The sequence below is a fragment of the Chelonoidis abingdonii genome, chromosome 3 (assembly GCF_003597395.2).
Source record: "Chelonoidis abingdonii isolate Lonesome George chromosome 3, CheloAbing_2.0, whole genome shotgun sequence".
Taxonomy (NCBI): domain Eukaryota; kingdom Metazoa; phylum Chordata; order Testudines; family Testudinidae; genus Chelonoidis; species Chelonoidis abingdonii.
The window spans coordinates 10,516,549-10,542,821 of record NC_133771.1 but is presented as its reverse complement, the minus strand read 5'-3'; the positions used below and the strand labels follow the sequence as shown (position 1 = coordinate 10,542,821).

The 26,273-nt window shown below is 46.6% G+C and overlaps 1 protein-coding gene across 2 annotated transcripts; it reads right to left on the bottom strand.

Moving 5' to 3' along the window:
• Positions 1-1,371: 1,371 nt before the first annotated feature.
• Positions 1,372-24,686, bottom strand: LOC116815291 (squalene synthase-like). Of its 2 annotated transcripts, XM_032763516.2 has the most exons (8): positions 24,480-24,686; positions 20,636-20,733; positions 15,199-15,382; positions 9,215-9,343; positions 7,772-7,963; positions 6,690-6,866; positions 6,268-6,420; positions 1,372-3,760 (listed from the first exon to the last, which is right to left on the bottom strand). In XM_032763516.2, the coding sequence occupies exons 1-8, from the start codon at positions 24,579-24,581 to the stop codon at positions 3,539-3,541; spliced, it is 1,257 nt and encodes a 418-aa protein (XP_032619407.1). In that variant the 5' UTR covers positions 24,582-24,686; the 3' UTR covers positions 1,372-3,538. The 2 variants fall into 2 exon arrangements, with proteins under 2 accessions (XP_032619407.1, XP_032619409.1); XM_032763518.2 differs by lacking the exons at positions 15,199-15,382; positions 24,480-24,686 and having other exon boundaries at positions 20,636-20,988.
• Between the last annotated feature and the right edge of the window lie 1,587 nt (positions 24,687-26,273).

Below are 26,273 nucleotides of genomic sequence, written 5' to 3'. Positions count from 1 at the left end.
CTGTGCAAGCTGTAAGGTCCCTATTACTATGCTGAGCACCTCCCACCTTCAGTGTTTGTCCTCACAACCCCCCTCTGCACTACCTCACTCCTGCCTGGATCCCCCTCCAGTACTTGGTCAGAGTTAAGTAAGCTAATTGGATTTATCCAAGCCCCTGTGCTGAGCTGGGGCAGTAGGGACTGAGGGAGGTTTGGGCATACCCCCCAGCAGGAATTCAGGTGCTGTGAAGGTTAGGCACCAGCTAAGTGGTCAAACCCTCCACTGTTGGCTTTAGGTGCTTACAGTAACAGTTGTACAAGAGCCTGTAGTGCAGCATGAAACTGAGTTGAGATGTACAATGCCAGGCTGCTGCTCTAAGCAGGGCCTCATCCTTCCCTACCTCAAACTCTTCTGGCATGAGACCTTCAGCAACTGGCACTAGTCCCCCTTTAACAGCTCTGGCTCCACCTCTTTTACATGCTTGGCCTGGAGCAGTGATTTATGACAGCTCAAGATTGAAGCAAGCAGTGCCTCTCAGTGCACAACTTGTTCTTCAGGAGTCCAGCAGCTGCCTCAGGGTTTTAACAAGCACAGTGAATAAACAGGCTCAGCTGTTAACTGATTGAGAAGCTAAGGCCTTGGCTACACTGGCACAGCACTGCAACTTTCTCGCTCAGGGGTGTGAAAAAACATCCCCCTGAGCACAGCAAGTTACAGTGCTGTGAACTAATCCCCTCAGGGAGATGGAGTACCTACAGCTCTGGGAGAGCTCTCTCCCAGTGCTGGTGCCTTGACAACACTCACACTTCAAAGCACTCCTGCCGCAGTGCTTTGGAGTTTTGAGTGTAGCCAAGCCCTAAGAGTGAAGGGACCACAGATTGAAGCTGAATGTATAATATAGGCCGTAAGACTGCCACATACTTCCTGCTTGAATTAGAAAAACCATCCACTTGATGTAAACATTGCCAGCACTAGAGAATCCATCACATCCTGCAGTAAGCTGTTGCAATGATTAATTACTCACTGTTAAACTCAAACCAGACCTAAGGTATAATTTTATCAAGCTTCAGTTCCACCTTATCTTGTTCCACCTTTGTCTGCATCTTGTTCCACCTTTGTCTACTAGACTGAAGAGCTTATTACATATGTTCCCCATACAGCTACTGATTGAGTCACTGCTTAACATTCTGTAACTTAAATAGCTTCATCCCAGACTCTACCACTGTCAGGCACGCCTTTAACTTGTGCTGCCTTTGCTTCTGAAGTGTTCATACAGGAAGGCTGATACTGTGTTGTGCAAAGCTTTCCTAGGTAGAGCAACTTCTTCCCACATGTCAGCTAGGATTTCACTACACAGTATCATTAGCCAGCTGAATAATGGAAGCTGAGGACTTCTTGGTAAAGAAATTTATTGTTGAGAAGGGAAGCTGAGAACTTAAGCCCAGACCTCTTGGCATAAAGAGCAAAAACAAATATTCACATCAACATTGAATTAAGCTAAGTATGTACACAGATCACCATGGAGTAGAGCTCGCCCTGTAATCGCATTGTAGTGCTGTAGTGGTCTAACACCCAACCACGAGACAGTTCCTGGTAGAGATCCCAACTCCTACACTTCCACTTACCTTTCCCACAATGGGTGCACATCTACAACTCCAGCTGCTTTAAAAGCAGCCACATCAACAGGAGGAAGAGTTGCTTCCCAGAACAGCACTGATAATAGCCCCCGAGACCCCTCCTCCAGGGCTGTACTCCACTAGATGTTAATGAAAAGCAGAGGAGTCACTCATGGCACACTAGTCCACAATGTAACAGTAGGTGGGGTGAGTCAGAGCTGTAGCAAGTGTCTGTTCTCCTTAAAAAACACACTTACCTCTATTCAAAGACACTGCTTTAAAACTTGAGCTGTGCTAGCTAAAAGACGAATGGGGGGAGGGTTAATATTAAGGACACCCGTCCCCTCTGAACACAGCCAACCCACCTGCTTTTAAGCAGACTTCCTGGTGCCAGCCCTACTACTTCTACAGTCATCATAGGAAGAGCCTTTAAAAGTCTGTTTCAGAGCTGGTTGGAGGATTTTCTTGAGTCCAGAGGGACAGATTTGTGAAGCCTGCCACCTGCTGAAATTGGCAAGACAAGGCTAAGTTCGAGCTGCTGAAAGTGGAACTCTGCCAGTGCAGCTGAAAGCAGCCCATAAGTCTCAGTCTGAAGAATTTCCATTCTTGTCTCCAGCAGAGGCACGTTGAGTTTTACAGGAGCTGGAAGCAATTGATAGCGCGGACAGGTAACAGTATTCACTGTAGACTACTTCATCTGAACAGCCACTGTCCCAAAGGACACAGCCACAAGGGGTCAAAACCAGTGTTGTGTGTATCTTTATTGCTGACAGTCCTGCAGGCTGTATCTGCACACCCCAGAGGGCATGGGTGAAACGAACGCTGCTTTAGCCACAGAAAACTGGCATGTGAGGAGAGTCATGTTTCTAAAGGAAGTCTGAATGCACAGGGAGCAGGTATGCAATCACCGTCCTTCCAGAGCCAATTAGTTGCCACTCCAGTGACGATACCTATATGCCTCTAAGCCATACTGTCAGCCTGGGTGGGGGCACAAATACAGGAGAGGGACCAGGGGGAGAAAGATTCCAACATTCCACTTGTTCTCTCCAAGCTCAGGAAGGTTTGCTGACTCCAGACCTGCCTCCTTGGCTCCCGTCAGTAGCAATACAGCTGTATCCTACCAGACTTAGCAGTCATTACCCACCTATGAGCCATCCAGCCTGCCCCCACACATTCCCCACCTTAACTTTTGCTGAGAAATAAGCTTTGCATGTACTGCCATCTACTCAGCTTTCAGAAGACAGAGCACACGTCTTTCAGCCTCTGAGCTCTTTAAACTGTACAAAATGATCTCACCAGCAAGCTACATCCAAGTTATCACAATAGCTCTAATATTTAAGGCTAGTATCTCTTCACAATTCTCTAGTACAAGGATGGGGAGGCCCAGAACTTATACACTCGTCTCTGTACTGTAAGATCCCCAGCTATTTAGAGGGTCAGAAAACAGCCAGACATTGCCCTGGTGAATTGAAGGAATGTGGCTTCCAAGATGGCTGACTTCCTGGAAACATTCAGTTGCTGAGCAATGAAAGTATGGAGTTCAGAACACACAGGGCAGATGAGATAATGCAAAGGCTCATGTCATGCAACTTTTTACAGGAGGGAAGTGTCAAAATCACAAGTGACAGGCAATTTAAAAATTTGCTGGCCAGAATTCAGGTAAAAAAAAGTCTCCCACAAAGAGGAAAAGTGAGTCTCAGCCAGCCAGCCTTACTTGTAACCTGTTCATCCGAACAGCGAAAGCAGCCAAATCCAGCTGCTAGCCAGTGACTGCAACACACAATACTGCGAGCCAACTGACACCTTCAGACTTGCCATTCCATTCACAGCTTTAAGCGCCCACACGAGTCTGGCATCCCGCAGGGCAGCAGATCCAACAGGGAAGAGAGAAGAACCTGTCCCAACTTTATCCATCCACTGACCTTCACTCTCCCCATCAACCCTCAGTTCTCGCTGGCATGTACATACTCCTCTGATGCCTTTGACATCATACTCAGATACTGCCAGCTCAGTGCTGCCAGAAGCATGGCGCACGAGAGGTAGATAGGGGAGTAATGGTTACGGGAGACCTCGACGCCATTGGGCAAACTCATTCTCCGGATTGAGACGATGATCTGCTGGGTCTTGTTAGAAGAAGGGTCTGTGCTTGGGACCTTCCGATAGATCTGGAGAGAGAAAAACCCCATACAAGGTTAGAGAGTAACCCTAAAAACCACACCCACAATTCCTATGACAATATATGGCTTCTGTGGAGGACATGCTATGCACATTCCAACAAGGTAACTCCTTACCAGCAATCCAGCCAGTTTTTAAAACCAAAGGGGGATCAGAACTGCGCTAACTTCCTTCTAAGCAGGGAAACTCGCTAAGGGAATATTTTACCTGAGCACTGTGCTAACTGAACTGAGTTTAGAGGATACGCCCCCAGGGGTCTTGGGGCTTCTGTCCTCCTCACAGCTCCAGCTGGAGCTTGAGGTGCCTGGGCTCAGGGCTTCCCTGTCCCCATGGCTCCTGCTTGGACTCGGGGCACCAAGGCTTGGGGCTTCAGTCCCCATGATTCTTGCTGGTGCTCAGGGCTTCAGCCACTCCCTGTGGCTCCTGACAGGGTTTGAGGCATCCATTTTTCAAATGGCACTGGCCCCTGGCCCTTAGGCCCGTGCATTAATCCAGCACTGGCCATGACTAGCACCTAGGAGCTCCTGGCTGGAGCGCTCCCAGGAGCGTGGGGGAGATCGGACCCACCTCTGGGAGCCCACTCCAGCTGCAGTGAGGGTGGCAATTGTGTAAACCCACCCACCAGCTCACCATGATCTATTTTTGAGTCAGGACCCTGACAGTTACAACACTGAAATTTCAGATGTAAACGTCTGAAATCATGAAATTGACCAATTTTAAAACCCTCTGGCCATGAAACTGTTAAGGACCTATATATAAATCTAAGTAAACACTAAAATGGTTTTTGCTTTGAAACCCTTGCTAGCTGCTCCAAATCCCAATGAAGACAGGACCTAGACGTGTTGTCATAAGACATGTTATTCCGATGGTTAGACCAGAGCTACAAGGAATCTGTACAGCCACTAGGAGCTGTCTGACTCAAGGATTTGGAAAAGTATTTGCACCTTGGTAGCAAGATCTATTAGCACAAGTAACTCTGATTGACAGAACCAAGGTACTCCCTGGCATGGACTGACCATACTGTTCTCAGACACTTCAGACAAGATCCTGTCCACACAATGCAGGGAAAAATAGGACAGAATGTTGTCAGCAGCAGCCACAGACACAACTGCAGCTGGCCCTGCCTAGGGGGATGTGACGCCACCCTAAGCAGCTTCTTGCAAGAATCGACATTGTTTAAGCAGAATTCTCGGTTTCAGCCTTCGTATGGAGGCTGACAAAGGGTGAAATCTGGGCCCTAGGAAAGCAGAGAGTTTTGCTCTGGACTATAACTGAGGCAGGGTTCTCCCGAAGTCCACAAATGTAAATACTAACAAAGGGATTGTTTAAAAAGAGAGATTCCCTAGCAGAGAAGGGGCTATTAAATAACCCAGCTGATTGTGTCAGGCTTGTACCAGCCCTTCCTACACTTCCCTTTCCATCCAGCAGGGGAAAGCCACAGAAGGCTTTACTGCAGCCTATTCGCTATTGAACTGAACAATAAACAGGTAACTCCAGGCACCGGAAAAGGCTGCTTGTTTAGACTGAAAAACCAAAGTGTCTATTGTACAAACCAAGTATGTGAGGACACCAGGGCCATGGCATACAGCATTTGTGACTGGTTCATTCAGACACTGCACAGCCACATCAATGGCTTGGCGAGACTGGGGAGCTAACTTACTTTTGTAACCCACCCCTCCCCTACCTTTCCCTTTCACCATCTTCTCCCTACTCATCTTGCTTGGGACATGTCTAACTTCAGACAGGGAAGCTGGCCTGATTGTCTATGGTAATGCAGCTCTCATTGATTCCAATGGCAGCGCTGCAATAAGTGCAGTGGTACCCATATTAGGTATGCACCACCCTGAAAAGACAGTTTTAGAAACAGATCAATCAGATCACTAATGTTTGTCCCATAGACAGGGCAACTGACAGCCACAGCAATTAAAGGTCTTTATTTTCTATGATGCACTGGAAATATATGAACTTACCAGACTGGCATAAAGAAAATGAGAAATCCCTCATTATATTTGCTCAGTAGAATACTGTGCAACATCTATACAAACCAGTACGTGGGGTTAAACACCCATACATGTTACACAATTCCATATAAAATCTGAAAATTATGAGTGAGGGCAGAGGTTAATACTGGCAGTTAGTCATCACAACAGTAGTTTTCACGTCCGCAAAAAACTACAATTCTATTCTGAATTTATTATAAAAGCCACTCTTCTGTTTTCAGGGAAGTGCTAACACTTCTGGAGAATACACTTTAGACAGCACCAGAGAAGGGGGCAGGGGGGAGCTATGTTCCAGACTTTACTATTTCAAGCTTTTTCATGCTAATGTCCTTGTTCCTAGACAATCTTCAACAGTTTTAGCTAAAGCAAAATGGCAGTTGCTAAACTGTTGGATATAGTGGAAACCCCAGTGTAACCCTAACAGCAGAACACTGAGGATTAAAGAGGGAACAGCTACATTTGAATATAAGTCTTTCAAAACAGATCACCAAACCTACCTCTTCCACATACTGGTACATTATAGCCTTGACTGCTTGTATGTTTGTGGCATCCATCATTAAAGTGACAGCTTGTCCTTTCCGAATCTTCACTAGACCTCTAAACACCTGTTTGTTATTGTAACAGGCCGCCAGAGTGGCGATGGCCATCACCTAGGGAGAAATGAATAGCAGGACTGAATAGCATATATATCCAAGAGTGGAGTCATTCCTCAGGGGAAAGATCCACTCTCTCAAAACGAGGCAACGACTCAAAATGCTTGGCAATGTTGAATTTATTTAATAATCGGAGAGAAAAAGAGGACTAGTATTAAATACTGTGTATAGAACTGAGAAGACATGCAGCCCCAAAGGGGGTGAAGGTGGGAGGGGAAAAAGACAATGAAAATATCTGGTTCAAACATCTGGAAACATTAACCTGCCTGCGGAATAGCACAGAAGTTGAAGACACTTTGGTTTTTCAGTCTAGATAAGTAGGTGAGGACATCGGGGATGTGGTGCAATGCATTTGTGATCAGTTCATTCATACACTGGACGGCCACATCAATGTTCTCTGGCTTGGCGAGATCTGACAACTTCTTGGCATACCTGCTCCAAACCTGAGAATGCCAACAGTACATAGGAACATCACACAGCCGTTAGCACTTTTCAGACATTCATATTCATAAGAGGGCCTGTATCAAACTGTCAAATATAAAGATCTTATTTTACTGCACCTAATTATTGTAATCAGACTTTGTTACAGTTAGAAGCAAGATCCTTAACACACAGCTCACTCTGACCTACTATTCCATTCAGTCCCATTCCCTTTCGATAAGGCACACTGGGAAAGAGAAAAATTGGACCCAGCTGGTAGCTCTGAAGTTAAGAATCCATGCCTCTGATTCAGAAAGGCACTTACACGCACTTTAAAGCACAAGTAACTGCAGTGACCTCGGTGGGACTACTCACGTGCTTAGAGTTACGTGTGTGTAAATGCTCTTCTGGATTGGGGCTGGTGCGGTAGAGTCCCCATGTTATGAAGATGGTCTCCCAATCTGAGTTTGGCCAACTCCTCTTAGATTACAGGAACCCTGTCCCATCCTGCAGACAGGGTTGGTGCATGGAGCAGACTGACGGCATTCAAGATTGTCTGGAGAAACCTCCGCTGTCACAGACACTCTGCTGAACAGATTTTATCCATGGGACAGGCATGCTGATAATTGACCTTTCAGCTATACCACTGTGAGATCTCTGACAGAAGAGTTTTGCCTAACTCCCTACAGACAGATTTGTGTAACTTCATTTGAAAAAAAACTAGAAACCTTCTATATCCGAATAAGAACTAAAAGATATTGCACAGAATTTGTCTAACAAGTAGTCCTGCATAACTCTGTATCAAAGCAGTAACAGTATCTCCAGAGCTCATCAGAAAGGAATAGGAGTCTGCATCACAGCTCTAGCACCTCCCTAATAAACCATACTAGGCTGAAGTGGTCATCTGAAAAGTGCTGGTTTCCCTTACCTCTCGGGGCCAGAATTCTCTTCCCTCCAGCTGGTCCTCCAGATAATCACGAATGATGTTGGTTTTCTGAAGAAAAAGGCCCATTGAATTGGCAAGCTCTGTGTCCTGTCCTACGATAAGGTCTTCTAGCTCTGATGCAGAGAACAGACGGGAAAGGCCAATCCCCACTAGCCCAGCAACATAGTGACAATACTGCATGATTTGGAAAGAACAAAATGAGTTGTGAAATGTCTCTCTCCTAGTGATGTGGCTACATCAAAATTTCTCCCCTAGGTTATTTAAGGTTGTTGGTGTCTTCCGGGGGACATTTCCCAAGATAGCTCCCATGCAGTTCAACTTGCTGCATATCAAGCCCATTTTGATGGAGGTGTCAGTGATATTTGGGTCTGGGCTTGGAATACAGAGCAACACTGAGCGAGGGCTCTGGCATGTGTCTTCATGCCAGTTCTCAACAGCCAACATCCGCATCCCAAGAATAAGCTTCTATGGTGTGGATTCTACCACCAGATCATTGCTCCATGCAGGAAAAATAGCAAGCGTGTCATTCACCGCTGTTAACGGCACCGGGCTTCCATCACCCAGATGAAAGACCCAAATGAGAGCAGATCCTCATGTGGCCCATTTTATACAGTGCATGTTCCAGGAAAACTGCTCAAGGCTTTATAGTATGTACTTGCATTTCAATGAACAGTCTGGCAGTCAAAGCAGGGGCCTGAATACTTTGTGTTCTTAGTCAAGGAGCTAAGTGTGCAGGGCGTAAATCGGACCACCTAAAATTCTGCACTACAGCTGTGCTATGCTTTACCTATCAAAAATGCACACAGCCACTGTCATCCACAAGGTCAGTGACAAAAATAGCTAATCAATGCCTTGGGAAATTTACGCAGGGATCTCATCGCTCAGACAAATCTTTATGTTCATGTGGAAGCTGCCCACAAAACAGCAAGACTCAGAATTAACACTTTGTCCTTTACTCATCTTGGATACCTATATACGGCCAGGGTGAGCATTACAATAAGCAATTGTAACCATCATGATGGAGCAGCAAGTGCAGAACGCTAGGCCTCCAGCAGGTGATACGTGCGTTGCCCTGAGCATAGAATCATAGGACTGGAAAGGACCTTGAGAAGTCATCTAGTCCAGTCCTCTCCCCTCGTGGCAGGGCTCAGTATTATCTTGACCATTCCTGACAGGTGTTTGTCTAACCTGCTCTTAAAAATCTCCAGTGATAGAGATTCCACAACCTCCCTAGGCAATTTATTCCAGTGCTTAACCACCCTGACAGCTAGGAAGTTTTTCCTAATGTCCAGCCTAAACCTCCATTGCTGCAATTTAAGCCCATTGCTTCTTGTCCTATCCTCAGAGGTTAAGAACATTTTTTTTCCCTCCTCCTTGTAACAACCTTTTATGTACTTGAAAGCAGGGCTCTCAATGCTCGCTTACCTTATCCCACTCATGCTGGGTGTCAACCTTCTTTTCCAAGAACTCGGCCATTCCAACTCCCATCTTGTGACAAATATCTGCAATCACATCTCGATACACCTTTGCCAGGTTTCTGAACTCCAAGGAGATCTACAGCAGAAACCACAAAGAAATATACATAGTGCTGAAAGTGGTATTTGTCAATAAACCAGGAAGCAGGGTGGGCGGAAAAAGGGAGAGGCTACTGGGGTCTAACCCTGCTCCACTGAAGGGGCTGACAAAATTCCCCACTGGCTTCAATGGGAACAGATTCAAGCCCCTCAGCAGTAAACACAAATTCAGCATGTGCAGAAACAAAAATTCCTATGATCTCTGGCCACAACTCAGATGCAGCTTGTAATTTCTTGAAGGCAGTACAGCCTTGGACAGCATCACTTGGGAGCTGGTGCATGAAGGAGTTACAAAACAAACTCCATACACCAAGTGTAACTTTATGAAAGAGTCCCACCAAGTGAACAGCTTGTAGAATGATTTCCACTGTTTTATTGCAGCTCTGTTCTCTGTGGGCTCCCAAACGTCAGAATGTGCAGCACAGTTTAAAGGCCAGATGGGACCCTTATGATCTTCTAGGCCGGCGTCCTGCACAACACAGGCCAGTTGCAACCACTGATTCCTGCTGCCAGCCCAACCATTAGTGCTTGAACTAGGACACCTGTCTTAGAGCACCCAGTCTTGATTTAAAGGCTCCAAATGACAGAGAATCACTACATCACTGTGCAATCCATCCTCATTGTTAACAATGTGCATCTTATTTCCAGTCTGGACTTTGGTGACATCCACTTCCGGCCATTTCATTTTATTCCTTTGCTACGTTAAAAAGCACTCCAGCATCAGACCTCTTCTCCTTTTGTGGGTAATTATAGACAACCTCCTAGCAGTCTTTTTAAAATAAATAAATTGAGAGATTAAAGGAGTTCAGAGAAACTTTCTGTCCACAGTTGAGAACACTGAGCTGGGACTGCGGAAACCTGGACTCTCTTCCCAACTCTGCCACTGGCCTGTTGGGTGACCTTGGGCAAGTCACTTTCCCCTCCATGCCTGTTTCCCAGTCTGTAAAATGGAGGTAATGATTCTGACCTCCTTTGTGAAGTGTTGTGAGATGTACTGATGAACAGTGCCACGTAACTGTCTGGGATTGTTATTCAGCAGTTTGAGACCTTCTGTATCAAAGTTGTATTCTAATATAGTTTGAACAGGAGTGGATTTGTTAGAAGAGCAGGCCAGTTACATGAATTCAGCAAACAAAGATACTTCACGGAACAATGCAGCCTCCCGTAAATATCACTTACAAGGACAGATCTGCTAAATTAACACGTTGTTTGTATCCCAAGCCTACATAATAAGCTCTTTCGTATTGTGGTAACATTTCTGAGCACTGCAGCAATTCTCCGAAAAGCAGCTATTCGCATAGATGCCTTCAGGCCATTCACAGCAATCACTGGACTTCCCCTCTGATAATCCCAGCCCAAAGAAACATTTGGGATTTACGGGAGTTAGGTGCTCAAGTCACACTGAAATTCAGTGGGCTTTGGGCACTGAACTACTTTCAGGGTATGTCTACACTATGGAATTATTCCGATTTTACATAAAACTGGTTTTGTAAAACAGATTGTATAAAGTCGAGTGCACGCGGCCACACTAAGCACATTAATTCAAGCGGTGTGCGTCCATGTACCGAGGCTAGCGTCGATTTCCGGAGCATGCACTGTGGGTAGCTATCCCGTAGTATCCCATAGTTCCCACAGTCTCTCCTGCCCTGGAATTCTGGTTGGAAGATCTCAGTGCAAAAACAGTGTCACGGGTGATTCTGGGTAAATGTCTATCACTCAATCCTCCTCGTGAAAGCAGGTAGAAAATCATTTTGCGCCCTTTTTCCCTGGATTGCCCTGGCAGACGCCATAGCATGCAACCATGGAGCCCGTTTTGCCTTTTGTTATACCCTGAAACACCCAGGAAAATGTTTTTGACCATTCAGGCATTGGGAGCTCAGCCAAGAATGCAAACGCTTTTCGGGACTGCAGGATAGCTGAGTCCTCGTATCCCCTCCCTCCTCTCCCTGAGTGTCCATTTGATTCGTTGGCTTCCGTTACGCTTGTCACACAGCACTGTGCTGTGGCCTCTGTCTATTATAGGGCCTGGAGATTTTTTCAACTGCTTTGTCATTTCGTCTTCTGTAATGGAGCTCTGATAGAACAGATGTGTCTCCCCATACAGCGATCAGATCCAGTATCTCCCGTACGGTCCATGCTGGAGCTCTTTTTGGATTTGGGACTGCATCGCCACCCGTGCTGATCAGAGCTCCACGCTGGGCAAATACGAAATGAAATTCAAAAGTTCGTGGGGCTTTTCTTGTCTACGTGGCCAGTACATCCGAGTTCAGATTGCTTTCCAGAGCGGTCACAATGGTGCACTGTGGGATACTGCCCGGAGGCCAATACTGTCAATTTGCGGCCACACTAACCCTAATCCAACATGGCAATACCAATTGCAGCGCTACTCCTCTTGTCGGGGAGGAGTACAGAAATCGGTTTAAAGGGGCCTCATTGTGTGGACGGGTGCAGGGTTAAATCGCTTTAACACTGCTAAATTCGGTTTAAATGCGTAGTATAGACCAGGCCTACGACTCCTATGAAAATCTTAAATTACTATAAAATTAGCAATAACTTCTCCACCTAAAAACATCACCTCCCTCCCACCCTATGATTTCAATGGAAGCAGAATCCAACCTTTAACTGGTCAGTTAAAATTCAGACTATTTACAAATCCTGTAAATTAACTGATTTTTTTCAGAAACTGTACTGCTCCTGTTCTTGTGAGAATTACTATGTGATGGGTTAAGTGCACTCCTTGGAACACTAACCTAAAATCTACTACAGAACAACCCCATTCAGTGAGTGAATCCCAGCCTGGTCCCTGGCACTGGCGGCTCACCAAATCCCAGCACGGCTCTCAGCTGGAGCACTGAAATAATGCTGCATCTAGAGGGCAACTACTCCAGTATGAAGCATGCATCTTGTTCCCATGCACATTCCCAGATGGTGTTTGGGTGGCAGAGCCGGGAGAAGAGGAAATTTATACCAATAGAAATAAGAAAAGGGAGGGTGGAGTTAACTAGACCCCAATAAAAAATAAATAGAGTTAGTTTATTAAATTACATTTCCGTTATGCACAAAACTTTGTTAAATTACTGATAAATGGTTCAGGAAACTTGTTCTACAGCTCTATTTATACAGCCCTTTCATCATCTCACATCTGAATGCCACAGCAGTATATAATGGAATGGAAGTATAAACGTGTGCTGTTGCAAATCAGTTTAAAATTGTGATTACTTTCATATTAAGAAACCGTGCGTGAAAATTTCAAAAGCACTTAAGTGACCTGGCATCTAAATGATTTACTCTGTCAGGTTTTTGCATTTCTTGACTTTGCAGTTTTTATGATGCTTGGTGTTGAATACAACACTGCTTTTTGCATTTCATTCCCTAGGTTTTGTTTTATTATGCACTGGACAGGCATAGCATCAGAATTATAAACTCGTCCTTAAAAAGAAAAAGCAAGAGGTAGAAGCTGACAATGGAATATTAAGATATAGGGAATAACGTTTCTAAGAGCTGTTACCCTGTTCCTTTACTTTTAATGTATTCCGCATGATGCTCACTCAAAAAAAAATTTCAGCTACTGTTTCTGCAGCAGATCGAAGTGTTTAAATAGTTAATACAGTAGGTCTAACCTCTTGTTGTCAGCCACACAGTGAAACATTCTTGGGCTAACATTTTCCCCTCTGTGCTTACACACTTTAGACTGAAACTATCAGTAGGCTCAACTGCTGGCTCAGCAAGGACTGGGGCCTTCATCGATTCTGAGGCATGGGGGGGGGACCACTATGATCATCTCATCTGACCTCCCGCATAGCACAGGCCTAAGAATTTCACTCAGGAATCCCACATCGAGCCCAGTAACTCTTGGGTGAACAAGATCATAAGACATCCAGTCTCGATCTAGAGACTTCAAGTGACAGAGTCCACCACATCCCTGGTTAATTTGTTCCAAACATTAATTCCCCTCACTGTTATTTCCAGTCTAAATGGGTCTAGCTTTCTTTTTTAGTCATTGGGTCTTGTTATGCCTTTGTTTGCTAGATTACCCTCCAAAGCATCAGGCATCTTCTCTCTCTACAGGTACTTACAGACTGATCGAGTCATCTCTCACCTTCTCTTTGATAACGAGGTCATTCTATTTAGCTTAAGCCCCTCATAAGAAAGGAACAGATTCTCCAAAGCCGCCACTCACATTACTCCCTCCCTTAACTGAGCAGCTTGCTCTCTGACCTCCTGCCATCATCCCCCTTTCCTCCAAGGGGCAGGGCCTATCAATCCCATGACACACCTGAACTCTTCTGACATGGAAAACAAGAGTTTGCAAGTCTGCCATTTTGCAGAGTGAAGCTGATCTGCTTTTTCAAAACCCGAGGGAATATAGAATAGTTAGCACCAGGTTTTCTGAGGGTGGCGCCTCATTTGCATACATGCAAAGTTGATCAACATTCAGTTTTCCCAATTGTGCATGCCGTCTCATATGCAAGTGAGTAGCCCTCTGAACACCTAGTGCGGCACAGAACTGCAGTGAAACACACACAAATGCAAGTGGGTGAATGCATAAGATCTTAGGCCTCTGTTCTTTAAAATACAGCCCTTAGTGTCAAAACTGAGAAGTGCCGGAAATTCTGGGACAGTTTAGAGTTACAAATGAGTTGGTTTTCCACATCCCTTACTCATCTATTGGGCAATATAGTCAAACAGCAAACCCAGGGACACAGCAGCAGCCGCCACCAATGACCGCAATCTCAGTCACCTCCAATGTACAACCAGAGTGAAGAACCAGCTGGGTTTTGGCATAGATGGCAAAAGCCATTTCTAACAATATGGATCAGGAGAGCACCACAGTGTATCATACACAATGATAAATCTGCTCATGAAATATCCTCCGTTAAACAGACAGTTTTCCAAGTTTTGAGCTCTGCCAATAAGACCAGTAATAGAAATTTGACTACAAGTTCCACTGTCTGCTGTTGTTATTAATGATAAAAATTGAGAGACTGGGATATTAAGTCTTTGGCTTTGAGACTTGAATCAATCTCTAGCTGTTAAAGATCATGTTGGGTGGCCTCCTGGACACAGATTATCCCACATTTACTTAATGCAACGTTCTTGCACATTCCTCTGAAACAGATTCATAGATTATAATACCAAAAGGGCCATTGTGATCATTTAGTCTGACTTGCATAACATCGGCCATAGGACTTCCCTGAACTACTTCCTGTTTGAACTAGAGCAGATCTTTTAGAAAAACATGCAACCTAGATTTAAGAATTGACAGTGATGGAGAATCCACCACAACCTTTGGTTAAGTTGGTTCCAATTAACCTCACTATTAAAAATTTACACCTTATTTCTAGTCTGACTTTGTCTAGCTTGGACTTCCAGCCACTGGATTTTGTTATGCTGCTGCCTGTTAGGTTGACTAGTCCATTAACAAAGTTTTATTCCTCAAGCAGGTACTTACAGGCTGTAATCAAATTACCCCTTAGCATTTTCTTTGTTAAGATTTATATAGACTCAAGAAGCTCAATCTATTACTATAAAATATGTTTTCCAATTCTTTAATCATTCTCATGGCTCTTCTCTGAACCCTCTCCGATTTATCAGCATCTTTCTTGAATTGTAGGCACCAGAACTGGACAAAGTATACCAGGAGTGGTCACACCAGTGCCAAATATAGCATCTGGTACTGGTTACTATTGAAGTCATGTTACCAGACCAAGTCGACTTTGGGTCTGATCCAGTCTAGCAATTCTACTTTAAACCTCTTTGCATCTTGATACATAGCTATCTATACAATCAACAGGTTATAATTAATAGATTGAAACAAGAAATCTAATGGCTCACCGTTGGAAAGTCCTCAAGCACCTGCTTGTCCTTCTCCTTGCTTTCCATGTATCTCCAGTCTGGCTGATACAGATAGGAGTGGAAGTCATGCAACATTGGGACCTTGGTTTCTAAGCTGATGGTCATATCATCTTCTACAGTGTCCAGAGCTCGGAGAACCAGATAGAATATGCACACAGCATGACTACGGAGGGAAGGAAGGATTTCCTATTTATCAAGATTCGATATGACACGGGCGAGTAGTTAAAAATCATCATGCGGCTTTTGTGAGAGACATTTGAAAATTAAACAAAGGTCTTTCCAATTCTGCAACCTGGAAAGTATTTCTAGTTCTGCATACAAATCAGAGATGGGCTCCAGCTATAAAATTCATGTCAGTATTTCGAACATCCTGAGCATTTGAACATGTCAGAACCAGGGCTCTGATTCAGGTCCATATCTACCAGAAGGACATTTACAACTAAAAAAATCCTGAGGCAAAATGTAATTTCATACCATAATCTGTCTTTGTAGTAGCTATGCTAGTACCAGTGATCACCATTAAAATGGTGATACCTTTTTAAACAATTTAGTGACAACCACTGTAGATACACTTCAAACATATTTCGATACCACATGTGCCTAGACGGAGAATCAAGAAAGGACCCACTACAGATGCTGGAAAATCCTTGGCCCCCCGATACACCTGGGCTAGGCATTCAGATGCTAGAAATGCAGGACACGTCCAGTAGCTAGAGTGCCAGCCTGGACCATGGAGACCTCGGTTCAATTTTCTGATCTGCCACAGGCTTCCTGTGTGACCTTGGGCCAGTCACTAAAGGAGGTGAAACACAGAGAGACTATAACATGGGGATAACAGCACTGTCCTACATCACAGGGGTGTTAAGGATAACAACACTGACGGTTGAGGTGCTCAGATGCTACAATAAGGGAGGCCATGTAAGTATCTTGGATACCCACACATCATGAAAGTATTTCCCTGTGGCTGAGGCTGAGCATTACACTGCAAAAATCTATCATTCACCTTAGCACTAATCACAAAGGAAAGTGCCTTGAACCTTTACGCTGTGGGTTTTATGTACTTACACGTGGAATCTTAGCGCTATGGGGCACAACTAAGTGACCTGCAACGTGCAACAGTTACCAGAGTTGTTTCTCCTTCAAACCAAGTTGTTGTTGTTTTTTGTTTGTTTGTTTGTTTTTGGGTGGGAGGGGGTCCTTCTTTTTGCCAGGGTGGGAGGAGATGGAAAGCTGAGCTGTTTTTTAAACTTATTAGTAAAGGTACTGTATCATTAACAGACTAATGTAATACTGATCTAAAGTGCCAAAAGCAGCACAATCCACTGCTGTACTGAGAGATCCAAATTTGCAACAAGTCTTGGCCAGAATAGCAGTAAAAAAAAAAGTTACTAAAACCCAGCGGGCACTAGGACCCAGGGGAAATAAGACTATGTGAGGGGAAGGATAAAACTTCTCTCTGTTCCTTTCTCTTCCAGTTGTCCCTCTGTTGCAGCAGCTTCTCTTTCCTCCCACTTTGTAGGAACCAAGTATTAGGATCAAAGCAAGAAATCATGGCTGATTTGGGAGGGCCCAAGCAGAAAAAGTCTGAGAAGACTGGAATAGTAGACTGATCCTGGGGCCAGGATCTAGGCAATCAAGGGGCCATATTCCAGGTGTTTTTTTAAGCACTAGAATCTATGAAGAGTTCTGCTAAACATGGATGATGCAATACAGCTCCTGAATTTGAATCCTGTCTCTGCTCTGGCTTGCTGTGTGGTTTTGGTGAAGAAATCATCTCTCTGCTATGCTCAAAACTCATAAATCCTAGTGCCGTCAGCAGAAGTTTTGGGAGTGTGAGGAATGCAGGTTCTAGCCCTAGGATTATAAAAAATCCCTAGCTGTAAAATTAGGGTAATAATTATTTCAAAAGAGTTACTGCAAAGGCGAATTAGGTACTGTGTTTCTAACACTCTGGAAATGTTTAAATGCTAATTAATAAACAACAGTATAAATGAGCTAGGACAAGAATGAGCAATGAAAGATTATATGGTAATGGGAAAGTGAGTGAATCATTTAGCTATTCACTACTACACTTAACTTTGGGTTTGTTTTATTAAAGGAGGTATTTTGGGGGGAAATAAATTATAATTAAGGCTATGTTCTGTCACAGGTATTTTTAGTAAAAGTAATGGATAGATTACAGGCAGTAAACAAAAACTCATGGCTCGTGATCTGTCTATGATTTGTACTATATACCCCTGACCAGAACTTAGGTGCTCTGGGGTGGGAGGTGGCCCAGGGGTGCCACGGGTGCTGGCTGCCGGGTGCTCATGACAGAGGATGTGTGGTGCGATGAGCCAGGGATCCGCATGGTCTGGGGCCGTGCAGAGAGCGGAGCGCGAGCCTGGGGGGGAGGAGGGGGCAGCCTGGGGGCGCCACGGGTGCTCTGAGGGGGGATGGAGGCAGGAGGCAGCACGTAGCTTGGGACTCTGCTGGTGCTAGGGGAGGGGGAGCTGGTAGGGCTGGCAGACTCCCTAACCAGCTCCCGCGTGGCTCCCAGAAGCAGTCGGCATATTCCTGTGGCCCCTAGGTGGCAGCATGCCCACATGGGCTCCACACGCTGCCCCCACCCCAAGCGCCTGCTCCGCAGTTCCCATTGGCTGGGAACCATGACCAATGGGAGCTGCGGGGGCGGTGCCTGCAGACAGAGGCAGCATGCAGAGACACCTAGTTGTGCCTCTGCCTAGGAGCCGAGGGAGGAACATGTAGCCACTTCCAGGGAGCCCTTCAAAGTTAGCACAGCCCAGAGCCCTCGTTCTCTCCCTCCCCCAACACCCCTTCCCACACCCAAACTCCTGCTGTTGCTGCTGGGGGCGGGGAAAAGAGGAGTGCTGTGGCCCAAGGCTGCGCCAGCAGCAGTTGGTGCAGCTGGCCCAGGGGCTGCCCGAGTTGCTCAGGCAGCCCCCAAGCCAGCCACAGTGGTCGCTGCAGAAGTCACAGAGATCCCAAAAAGTCACAGCACACATAACTTTCGTGACAGCCGTGACAGCCTCACAGCCTTAATTATAATTATTAGGGGATGTCAGGCAAATTCTCATGGAATACACCTAAAAAAAGGTTGGAAGTTTGGCTTTTGTTTGGGAATAACATCCACAGGATGCTTTTTTTTTTTTTTTTAATTTTTCAGGCCTGTTTTTAATCACACTTCATTTTTACATAATCTCATAGAAGACAAAAGACAAGATGGATACAGACAGACAGACAGCAGGTGAATAAAAAAATAATAACACTGGTCAGCATGATAGGCTTGTGCTTATGTTAAGGATTCAATACTTTAAATTTTTATATTGTTTGTTTCTTACCTTATACAAAGTATGTATCTATGCTATACACATGCATCTATAGCTAATCAAATATGAGGGGGAACAGAAGTTCTCTAAGCACTTGTCATTTACGGTGCAGAGAAATAATTTAGGACTTTCACTCTGCAGTATGAGGAGTTTCATCATTTCAAATGTTACTGTAAACTGAGTAGAGACAGCTATTAAGAATTACATAACATGTAAGTACATAAGTCTCTAATGAAAGAACCCTAAAACTGAGACCTTCACCACTTTGGTTCATTAAAGTCCCATGACACTTTCGACAAGAATTAAGGTGTTACCCGTGCTGTTGTAGCCATATGAAAGTTAAGTAGTTCTATTTTGAACTCCATTCTTTCTACCCTAAACTGTTAAACAGTGTTACAGTGCAATGTTATAGAGCTGCCTTGATCCACTCCAGAGTTGGCTATATTACAGTGGCAGGAGAAGCAATCCCTCTGTATCCATTACTTGAGCAGGTGTTGCAAAGCTTTATAATTATTTGTATTATGGTAGCATCCAGGAACTTGATTCAAAACTGGGGCCCAACTGTACTGGGCCCTTTACAAACACATTATGCCCAGAGAGCCTGTGATCTAGATAAGACCAGGAAATGCAGTCAGAGACACCAGTTATGGGCATATACGGCAAGTTTCAAAGTACTATTTTTTTTTAAACCATCCAGAAGAGATTAACCAATCTCTACAGTAGTTAATGTTTACAGGGTATACTGAGGGGGAGAAAGGGATGGCCTTTTGGTCAAGGCACTGCACTAGGACTTCAGAAAGCTGGTTTCAGGTCCCGGCTTCACCATAGCCTTCTGGCATGACCTTGAGCAAGTCACTCAATCTCTCTATGCCACCTCTGTAAAACAGTAGCAGTACAGCCTTGCCTCACAGGGGCATTATACAGCGCTTAGTTAGTGAATACAGGGATGAGGAACATAGATGAACCAAGGCAGAACCTTGGATGAAAAGTACTGAATGTAATGGATACAATTTACTAGTGTACTTTGTAGTTGTTTGGGGAATCCAACTAAATGAAAGTTATATATTAAAATATATGGACATCTGTATAAACATAAGCCATGTCTGTATCCATCTGTTGTTTCTTGTCCTACACTTAGACTTCAAACTCTTTGGGGCAGGGACAATCTTTTTCTTCAATGTTTTTACAGCACCTAGAACATGGGGTTGTGGTCCATGACTAGGGCTCCTAGGTGGTATGGTAACACAAATAATAACTAATCTGCACTCAAGATCATAGACAAGGCCTGACTGTTGACATAAACATATACTGTGTCACCAATAACACTTGCAGTGTCTCTTACATAGACTGTTATATTGATATCTGCAAAGTGCTCCATGACCATTACATTAAAGGTGCTAGAGAAATGCAGGGAATTTTTACACTACATTAGTACATTTTCAAACAGCTCTAGTGAACCATTTGCATGGAAGGTGCTGAATACAAGTGCATGACTGAGACGCAGACCCCAACCCACCTGGAACTAAGAATCTAACTCCACAGCTAGGCCTCACCCCCAATGACCATCCCAAAATCCAGACCCTGAATCTCGATGGGTAACAAGCACTCAGGTAAAAGTAAGCTCAGCTATAGCTCTCAGACAACCCCCTGCTACCAGCACACTGTGAGAATGAGCACGTACCTTGCATACCGCCAGTAACACATGGGCTAGCTACAGGCTGATGTTTAACCCTCTCCTGGCCAAAGCAGCCAGCGCTCCTGGGATAACCCTCTCCTGGCCAGCGAGCGTGCAGTTTAGGCCTGGTTATAGGGTGACCAGATGTCCCGATTTTATAGGGAGAGTCTCTGTACTTGGGGCTTTTCTTATATAGGTGCAAGTTACCCCCCACCCCCGTCCCGATTTTTCACACTTGCTTTCTGGCCAGCCTACCTGGCCAGCACGTTGCACCAGTGATCTATCCCCGTGCAGCGCTGGCTCCTGCACCAGGTTGCCCAGTGAACCCCCTCCTGTCCTGTCCCGGCCAGTCTGCGACGGGCTCCTGCTGCAGGGACACGGGCTAATGAGCCCCGTGGCGGCGGGTACTCACCGCAGCTCCCCGTCCAGGGCCTGGATGACGGCGGCGAAGCTCCGGCTGGTCTGGTTCAGGTACCGGTAGCAGGTCCTGAGGCCGTCGCTGAGCGCGTCCTGCGGGCAGAGCAGAGGGGACACGGGCTGCTGGAAGCGGGGCGAGGCCGGGCAGGCCCCGGGCGGGGAGCCGTGGTGCAGGAGGCGGCTGCCCCCGCCCGGCGGCCGCCGGCCCCCTGGCAGCGGCAGCGGCGGGCCGACACAGCGCTGGCCGCCGCCCGCGCGGGGCACCGCGGGGGAGACAGCGCCAGGGTCCGCTTGAAGAGCGCCACGGCCTTGGTGCTGGCGGCCATCGGGCCGGGGCGGGGCCGCTGCCCAGCCGGAGTCCGCGGCCGGGACGGCGCCAGGCAGAACCAGCAGCGCGGGATTCGCTAGGCCACGCAGGCTGCGGCCGACACACCCACGGGCGGCCCGGGAGCCCCGCCCCCCCCGGGGGGGAACCGCCCCGTTAACCCCGCGCGTTCCCGGGAGACCGAGACTCCCCCCCCCGCCTATTAACCCCGCGCGCCCCGGGGAGACCGAGACGCCCCCCGTTAGTTCCGAGCGCCCTGCAGAGACCAAGCCACCCCCGTGCTCCCAGCCTTGCAGAGACCCTCCTGCGCGCCGTAGCGCCCCTGTTCCGTATTTACCCGGAGAGACCCGCCCCCTGCCCCCGTCTCTCCTCAGCTGGGAGCCACCCTGCTCGTTAACCCTGTGTGCCCCGGACAGCCCCGCGCCCCCACAACACCGGGGAGAACTCCCCTTACGAGACAAGGGTCAGGCACTAGCTACCAGGCTGCCCTAGGTACTTGCTGACACCCCCCACCACCCTCAGCATTTAAACAAAAACGGGTTTCCAGCGGCTCCCCTGTTAATCCTATAAACTAGCTCCCCACATGTCCCTTCCTAATATCCAGCAGCCTCAACACAAATGTTAAATGCAAAAGCACCTTCTCTGTGCTCTACTGCAATTAAAGGCTTTGTGAAACAGAAGCATAAACAGCTAACAAAGGAATGCAGTCACCTTGAAATCTAGCCAATTTTTTTAAAGTTAAAGTTAATTTCAAGTACTAGAAATCTGCTTATTTATAGTTTCACAATCACGTTTTCATTCCTTTCCCCACATTTTTCGGTACCCTAATCTTTGGAAGGCCACCTGCTAAGGGGAAATGCTGAAACTGACTACACAATGTTGTCCTATGCAAAGAGTAAAACTAAGAGAGGGGAACAAAAAACAGAATAATCTTTTTCCTCTTTAATCTGTTACTGTAATCTTTGTCATTTATAACAAAAGTAGGTAAAATTACTGAGATTTCAAGTAGGGACCAGTGTTTTGTCTTGTGTCTGTATATCACCTAGCACAATGGAGCCCAGCTTCATGACTGAGGCATCCTAGATGCTATGGCAATACAAATGGTAAAATATTTTCAGACAGATTCATGATGTTTTAGGATAATGGTACCAGTTTAAGATCTTTTACTTAACCAGTAAAGAATTTTACAGTACAAAAGCTTTCAGACCAAATGCAGACCTTTATATATACCGAATTCTCTGTGTCCGCACATAATTTAGACAGGCCATTCACTATTTTGTCTCGGTATTATCTCCCCTAGGTTTAACTGGACAAAGACTTGAGGCTTGTTTGGAAAGAGTGGGAACATTTAAGATATCTTCCCCAAGGTGAGGGACTCACTTCAACTTAATTTCTCATAGAAAGTAGTCTAAATGTGAAGATAATTGGACAATTAAAATGAGCACTTATGATCGTACCACACTTCTGAAGAGTATCCGCTAACAGTCACCAGTTTGGGAACACAAAATAAGGTTTAGATCCTGTTAGCCAATCAGCAAAGGGGGAAACCCACTGAAGTCGGCACAGCTGGCCACAGGCACAGAGGTCTACCTGCATCCAGCCCCATTGACCCACACTGATCAAACCCACACCAATGAGTTTGAAGTTTCCACAATCAATGTCTTAAGCTCCACTGGTTCTGCAAGTCACTCTGCCCAGGCAGATGCCTGCATCCATACAGGGTGATGTGCATTATCAGGATCTTAAGTAAAACTAGTTTCAAGGGTAACTGACTATGGGATTAATACAGCACTGAATTCTGTATTCTTTAGGACCAGGGTTCAATTCTGGTCAGTAGTGACCAAAGCCTAACCTTGCATTTGAAGAAGTGGGTTTTTTACCCACAAAAGCTTATGACAAAATAAATCTGTTAGTCTTTGAGGTGCCACCGGACTCCTTCTTGTTTTTAAGGCCCTAACCCTGTTCCCACTGAAGTTAATGGAGTTTTCCCACTGATTTTAATAGGAGGAGGATTGGACTTCAGTAGCTGTTACCCTCTGACAGTTATTCATGGCTTATGTGAAACTACTGACTGAAAGATGAATTGATGAACCTCATGTCTCTCCACCCATTTTCTTTCATTGATCCTGAGTCCTACACTATGGTCTTAATGAAGACTGTGTGCCGCAGGCTTCAGTTCAGAGCCTTGTCCTGGCCAACAGTCAGGTGCAAAGATCCATTCCCTTTAGTTGATAATATGATAGATTTTTACTGGCCAAGAAACAACATCAAGCAACAAGGGCCCTACTCAGTGAGGCCTCAGAGCAGATAGCAGATGCATTTGGTACACCACAACAGGCCTAGATGGATGCACCAAACATCTATAGGGCTCAATGGATAAAAGGAACACTGTCAAAGTTGGGAAAGCTACCTTGCCACCCACACATGCCAAGTAATTATAATTATTAGCAAATTCCTAGTAAATTCTATGTCACCCTTTATCCTAAAGAAAATACTTCAGTACAATAATCCAGAATTCATGACCAATCCTAAAATGAGCCAATAGCATGTTCACATATGTGAAAAACAAGAGAGGTCTCAAGACAGGAGCACCACTAGTCATTTATTTAGCACTGCTGTATATGTCAACAAGATTGAACTGATCTTCCTACAGGCACACCAGCAGGTGCCTTGGTATTTATGTTTTTCCTCCAAGAGATTGAACACAGATCATCCTAGATGAAAAAGAGAATTACAGGGATAGTGAAGAACTGTTGAACGCTGGTCTTTTCCATCTTTTGTACTACTATGGAAATAAGGAAACAGGACCAAGCTTTCAGAATATGGGAGGGGGCATACTATAAAAACCAACAAGGTTTTGGCAAGAAGTGGGGTTAACTAGGAAACAGTGCCTGTTTCTCTCTATTTGACTGACATACTAAGGTCCCCCTCTTGCAGAAAGAGTAGATGGCTATTGACATCAATGAGGTACTGTGTATGTGCCCATTTGTGTGTGCCAGAGGCAGCACAATTCTGATTTTCCAAAATGCCTTGCAGAAGGTCAGTGCTTGGGATAAATGCACCGAACAGGCTGCTTTCCAAGGGACACGACTGATAGTCAATTAATCCCGATTTGTGGTTAATCAGAGGTCAGATAATCATGAGCAGGATTGGATTTTAAACGTTTGGGTTACAGCCCCAGGCGTATTACGAGCCCTATGGGCAAGCACCCTGTGCCCGCAGAGCGCCCCACTGAAATCAGTGGGGCACTGGGCAGGTGCACGGTTCTGCTTGCAAGGAGGCGATTATAAGATCGAGGCCCAGGTGGGTTATTAGGTGGCCCGGCAGGGATCTGGGAAGTGAGTGGGTCACGTCCCACGGAGCCCGTATGACACGGAGAGCGGCTGTGCAGCTGGGGAGATGCGCTGGGCGGAACCACCCGGACCAGAACCGGCGGATTTCTCGGGTCAGCAGCGAGACGAGACGCCCCGGGGCCAGCGCCCCTCGCCCAGCCCGCCCCTCCTGCTCTGCTCACCTGGTCCAGCGGGGGCATCACCGCCGCGCCGCCGCCCATCTTAAACCGCAGCAGGTTGTAGATCTCCCGGGGGCGGCCCAGCCACTTCCCCACGCGCTCCATGGGCAGCCGCGCGCACGCGATAGCTCCCCCCGCCCGCTCTGCCCAGCAACCTGCCCTCCGCGGCTCCGCTGCCAGAGCATCTTCCGCGGCACGGAGAGAAGAGAGGAAACAACCGCGCCCACACTCGCTGACACCGGCCTATCAGCGCGCGGCGCTCGTGGCCCCAGGCTGGACGGGGCGCTCATTGGTTGCCCCCTTCTCGCACCAGAAGGACGCTGGCCAATAATCCGGCTCCGAGGCTGGTGTGACGGACGTCAAATTCCTCTGATTGGCTGAAAGGAAAAGGTACCGCCCACTCATCCCTCGCGAGCGGAGCAGGAGACGAACAGGAGCCGGGTTTCTTAAAGGGGCCGCGGCCCATTTCGGAGACAGGGAGGTTGCGGTGTGGTGGCCTTGCAGGGAGGGGGCCTCCGACAGCCAGAGCAAAACCCACCCCGGGGCAGCGTGTCCTGTCCCTGCCCGACGTAGCCCCACCCCCATGCCTTGCCGTACACCCCGTTCCAGCATCTGGAGACAAACTGCTTTGATCCCCCAGAACCAGCCCTCAACAGCCCAGCTGCTGCCAGCTGTGATGGTCCCTGTGCCTGGCACCACCAGCCTGTCCCACGTGTCACCCACCCTCGTGTGCGTGCCCTGGAGAGCCCCTCTCCCTGCGCTGCATCCTGCGGAGACCTTGTGCTGGTCTTGATCCCGCCACTGGGCCAACAGCCTGAACCCAACTGCCCTCTCCCCTCCTCAGATCAGCAACGTGCTGCACCCCACAGGGGTGAACCCCAATGTCTCTGGACAATGGCTAGTATCCCTACAAAGGCAATGAGGGCCTAAACAACTACCTGAAAATGATCATCTGACCCCACCACCTCTGCCCCAGAGGTATTTCTCCATTGCTTCTTTCTAACCCCAGCATTTCAAACGCCCTTTTGATTTGGTTTTCACTTGCGTCGGCCTAAAGGGACAAGTGACTGGCTGCTGGTCACAATGTCTGGCTGGAGGTGTCAGGCTGGTTCAGGGTCGGTTGCACTTTAAATTATGAAGATTTGAATTTCTAATGCATCAGTTCCTCTTGCTAGTGTTTCTGCTCTGTACTAAATATGAATGATTAATAGAACAGAGTGTGTCACTTTTGGAGTCTTCTTTGTTCCAGGAGTCCCTGGTGGTTCAGTGGCCAGTTGTGCTTTTCTCCATCGGTGGGACAGTGTGACCACAGGAACTATGTTTCTCAACTGCAGATCAAGCCACAGCTATTCAGGTTCTTTTGACCTGCAGGCTGCATTGCTCTAACAGGTCCTACAAGGAGATATCTCTGAAGAACACTCAGAAGCGGTAGCCCAGTGGCTCTCAAACATTTTTACCCCCTTTAACATAGCAACCCTCTGAGTGCGACTCCCCCTTTTAAATTAAAAACTTTTTTTTATATATTTATCACCATTATAAATGCTAGAGACAAAACAGGGTTTGGGGTGGAGACTGACAGCTCGCAACCCCCCATGTAATCACCTCACAACCCCCTGAGGGGTCCCGACCCCCAGTTTGAGAACCCCTGCTGTAGAAGGTGCAGAATTCAATGAGCCTACTTGGTAGGGCAGATGGTAGAGGCACATTAAGTGCTCCACACTGCACTGGCTTCCCTGTCACTTCCTAATGCAACGTGAGTTGTTGCCTTTGGTTCATACAGCTGTATATGTTTAGGGT

What these genes read in the sequence shown, in the direction of transcription:
- LOC116815291 (XM_032763516.2), bottom strand. Translation starts at nt 24,581, where the DNA reads ATGGAGCGCGTGGGGAAGTGGCTGGGCCGCCCCCGGGAGATCTACAAC. An exon ending in GCCCTGGACGGGGAGCTGCG is followed by an intron (nt 15,383 to 20,635) that starts GTGAGTACCCGC and finishes TTCCCTCCGTAG; the next exon opens with TCATGCTGTGTGCATATTCT. An exon ending in TGCTTGAGGACTTTCCAACG is followed by an intron (nt 9,344 to 15,198) that starts GTGAGCCATTAG and finishes TTTCTGCTGTAG; the next exon opens with ATCTCCTTGGAGTTCAGAAA.